Source organism: Lipotes vexillifer, unplaced genomic scaffold (assembly GCF_000442215.2).
Source record: "Lipotes vexillifer unplaced genomic scaffold, Lipotes_vexillifer_v1.1 scaffold1063, whole genome shotgun sequence".
In the NCBI taxonomy this organism is placed as follows: Eukaryota; Metazoa; Chordata; class Mammalia; order Artiodactyla; family Lipotidae; genus Lipotes; species Lipotes vexillifer.
In genome coordinates, this window is record NW_006799734.1 from 2,676,122 (window position 1) to 2,680,124 (window position 4,003).

A 4,003-nucleotide genomic window follows, 5' to 3' on the forward strand; every position below is an offset into this window, starting at 1 on the left:
CCCCCCGCCCACCTGTCCCCACGGACAGTCACCTGGAGGTAGGTTTAAGCACATCACTGCCGGCACTGAGTGGCTTATGGCTCGCAGTCGTGCCTGGCGCCACGGCCAGTCCATCTCATAAAGGGGCGTGGGCCTGGCGTCTATTTTAAGTGACAAGGAGGTGGACACAGACGCTATTTCTTCTTTTATGGCCACATGCGTCACACACAGGCAGCTCCCGGTTATGGCCTTGTTCCAGGGTTTGATGACCCAGGTTCTCTTCCTGCAGCCTCTTCGGAACTTGCTGGAAGCTGCCCCAGAGGGCCCCAACCTCCCGGCCCTTGGGGGATGACTCAGTAATTGCCAGATCTTGACAGTCTGTTCTTATCAGAAGCTCAGACCAGATCACCCTCCATCCCCGGCAGGAGGTCACAGCAAAGAAGTGTTTGGTGTGTCTCTCTGAAGCCTGGCTCCCTGCTCCGACCCCGGCCCTACCTGGGCGGGTTGTAACTTGCAAAAGTGATGTGTTGTCCAAAGGCCAGGTTCAGAGAGAAGAATATCTGGGTGGCTGCATCCAGCCACACCCGGGGGCTCTGCAGGACCTGCATCTGCAAGGAGATAGGGGCCCGAGATCAGACAAGCTGCCCTGGCCCAGTGCCTCCTGTTCTGGAACGTTCCCAGCGTCCCTGGGACTACTCCCACGAGCAGTGCCACCTGCTCAGGCCCCAAGAAAAGTTTGGGACCGCACGCGAGGAGCAGTTGACATGGCCAACTCCAGCCGCCTGCTCGTGATGTGTAATGGCCCCCCGGGTCCCAGCCACACGAGACGTGTGGCCCTGAGCGCTAGGGGCACCGCCCTCTCGGGCTGGGAGTCAAGGCTGAGCAGCTCGGACTCAGGGTGTTTGTACTGCTCCCCTCAGGCCCGGGGTTGTGAGGACTTGAGGGCCAGGTGGGGCCCCCATGCACACAGTGCCTCATGTCTCTGCTGCTAGACCGGGCAAACCTCCGCCTGCTTGCGTACCAGGGGCCTGTCCCTCCCCCGGGCAGGGCTCTGCCTGGGAGGCTGCGGGATGAGCCGGGCAGCCCCTGGGGTCCCGGGGATGCTGGGGCCCCGGAGACTGTGGAATGGCCCAGTGGTCCTCGCCTGGTGGGGCTGCACTGCTGGACGAGGGCCTCAGAGGTGTGGGGCCTGGGATCCCAGGGGTGGGAAGTGTGGGTCCCCAGCTGGCCTCCCCCCCGAACCCCAGTTTCATAGCGGTCCCCACATTCCAGACCGAGTCGTCCTCTGCTGCCTCCCCTCTGAACCTGACCCCTGGGACCCCAGGCTGCCCCTCCTTGTGACCACGCCTCTGCTCCCACAGCCAGGGGTTGGGACGAGCTGGGCTGGGCAGGGGCCCTGGCTCGCATGCTTCCAGAGCCCGGACCCCAGGGGGCTTGGATTCGGGACCCACTTACATCGAGCGTGAATAGGTAGGTCCGTCCTTCGGTCGCCCCAGGCAGGGTGAGTCCTCTGATGAGGAAAACCTAGAGGAGCAGGTACGGGAACGAGGCCATGAAATAAATTGCCTGAAAAGGCCGGCTGTTAGTCTTTTCAGTGTGTCTGTTCCGCCTGAACCCTTGAGAGGGGTGGGTGTACCGAGATGCTCAGGTCCACTGCCACGTCACCCGTGGGATCCGGGAGGGGATGGTGGGGTGTGAGCTCCAGTGAAGCTTGTGGCGTTTGGGGCTCCCCCTGAAGCCCATACGTGGACCCCGCTGAGGAGGGCGATGGCCTCCCCGGGGCGGGCGGACTCCCTCTCGCCCACAGTCAGGCCCCTCTTCCTTCCACCCTGAGGCCCCCAACTGGCCGCTTCTCAGGGTCCATGGGGCCACACACCTGCCCACACCTTCTCCCGCAGAAGGACCAGCCCCCAATTCTTTCAGGGTTGAGGAGGGGTCTGCACACACGGCATCTGCGAAAAATAAATCTGCGAGTGGACGCCCTTCCCTCCTGACCCCCAGACCCCAGTGTCGACCCAGTGCGTCTTCAGGGACTTTCATGGCAGGATTATTCGGGGTTTCTGGCTGGCTTGTTGCGACTGATGGCTGCTTCCAAAATTCCAGTCCCCTCAAGCTTGGAGCCCCTCATGTGAGAGTAACCATCACCCTCACGTGGTAACCGAGAAAAAGCACAGGCACACATGCACACCCGGACCTGCAAACCTCCAAAACCACGGATCGGGAGACCTGGTGGTAATGCACGGGATTTCATCACAGTCATTTAAAGGACAGACATATAAATTATTGGACTTACCCAAGCCCAGAAGGAAGAGAGGGTGGGGAGCCCTGTGCTAGGTGCAATTTGAAAGGCAGGCTTGGGGGCTTAGGCTCAGGCTCCCCTGGTCCTTATTGCATGGAGACCAGGTAACTATCAATATTTTTTTTCTCATTGTCTACATCTCTTTAAAAGATAATCCACTGTTTGAAACAAAAATGCTGAGAATGCAGGAGTTTCCTGGCAGTCTAGTGGTTAGACTTGGCACTTTGGTCACGGAACTAAGATCCCACAAGCCGTGCAGTGCAGCCAAAAAACATGCTGAGAATGCACTTGCTGTTTATAACACATTGCAAGTCAAATGTATGACAACAGTGTGGACACTGTGGGGAGGGAGGGTGATGCTGAGAGCTTCCTCTGTGCAGTGGTACAGCATTGCTTGGAGACGGACCATGATGCTACAACCCCTAATTCAGCCACCAAGTTGCTACTAATAAGCAAAGCGCATAGAGTGGGATCAAAAAATACGCAGCAAAAGAGTGAAACAGGAGCAAAGAACAGAGGGGACAAGCAGAAAAGAAGCACAAGATGACAAGCTAAACCAAACCAGATCAATAAGCACATTACACGTAAATGGTCTGAACACCCCAGATGAAAAAGGCAGGGGCCTTCCCTGGTGGCGCAGTGGTTAAGAATCCGCCTGCCAATGCAGGGGACACGGGTTCGAGCCCTGGTCCGGGAAGATCCCACATGCCGCAGAGCAACTAAGCCCGTGTGCCACAACTACTGAGCCTGTGCGCCGCAACTACTCAAGCCCGCGCACCTAGAGCCCGTGCTCCGCAACAAGAGAAGCCACCGCAATGAGAGGCCCACGCACCGCAAGGAAGAGTAGCCCCCACTCGCGGCAACTAGAGAAAGCCCGCGCGCAGCAACGAAGACCCAACGCTGCCAATAAAAAAAAAAAAAAAAAGGCAGGGATTGTCAGACTGGATAAAAAAGCGAGACCAACTATATGCTGTCTACAAGAATCACACCTCAAACAAAAAGGCCCAAAGAGGTGAAAAGAAAAAAATGGGGAAAAGTGCATTATGTTGATTGAGTCAGCAAAGGCTGGAAGAGCTTCTCTAATATCCCAGCGCACTTGGAGCCGACAGTCGCCAGGCTGAGGAGCTTCACCTCGTGGTGACAAAGGCACCAGTTCTCCAGGGACACGTGACAGTGCTGATGTTTCACCCCTCCTCACCGAGCCTCTGAACCCCAGAGGCCAGCAATGATGGAAATGGGGAGGGGTCCTCTGGGGCTGGTGGGAGCAGGGTCTGGCCTGTGGGCTCTCACCTTCCCAGTGGTCTCAGTGCCTCTGATGACGCACAAGTACACCATGGCCCAGGAGGCCGTCAAGCAGACCAGCAGCCACCACTGGACAGAGCCACTGCCGTTGATGTCGGCCGTGATGTTCAGTGTCTGCCGGTACCGGCAGAGGCTCACAGCGCTGCTGTCCCGGCGTTCCAGCACAAAGCCTGGAACCAGCCCGTGCAGTCATGGGCTGGCCATAGACTGCAGACGACCTGGGCACACTGGGCAGGACCACCGCCACCCTGAGTGAGGGGCAGGGAGGCTGACTGCCAGTGGCCTCTGTGGCCGACACAGGGAGCCTCCCAGGCCAGCCCCTTGGCCTGAGCACCCAGGGCCAGCCTTGTCCAGCGCGTGCCGAGCACAAGTTTCTATCAGCCAGAGGCAGGAAGGGGAAGAGATCAACCCAGCTTTTCGAGC

General features: G+C 58.4%; 1 protein-coding gene across 1 annotated transcript in view; it reads right to left on the reverse strand.

Moving 5' to 3' along the window:
• Positions 1–4,003, reverse strand: part of SLC6A18 (solute carrier family 6 member 18) — a 17,661-nt gene that overhangs the window by 7,417 nt on the left and 6,241 nt on the right. Inside the window, 3 exon segments of the mRNA XM_007471925.1 lie at positions 475–587; positions 1,435–1,545; positions 3,569–3,750. Coding sequence (XP_007471987.1) covers positions 475–587; positions 1,435–1,545; positions 3,569–3,750 — 406 coding nt within the window.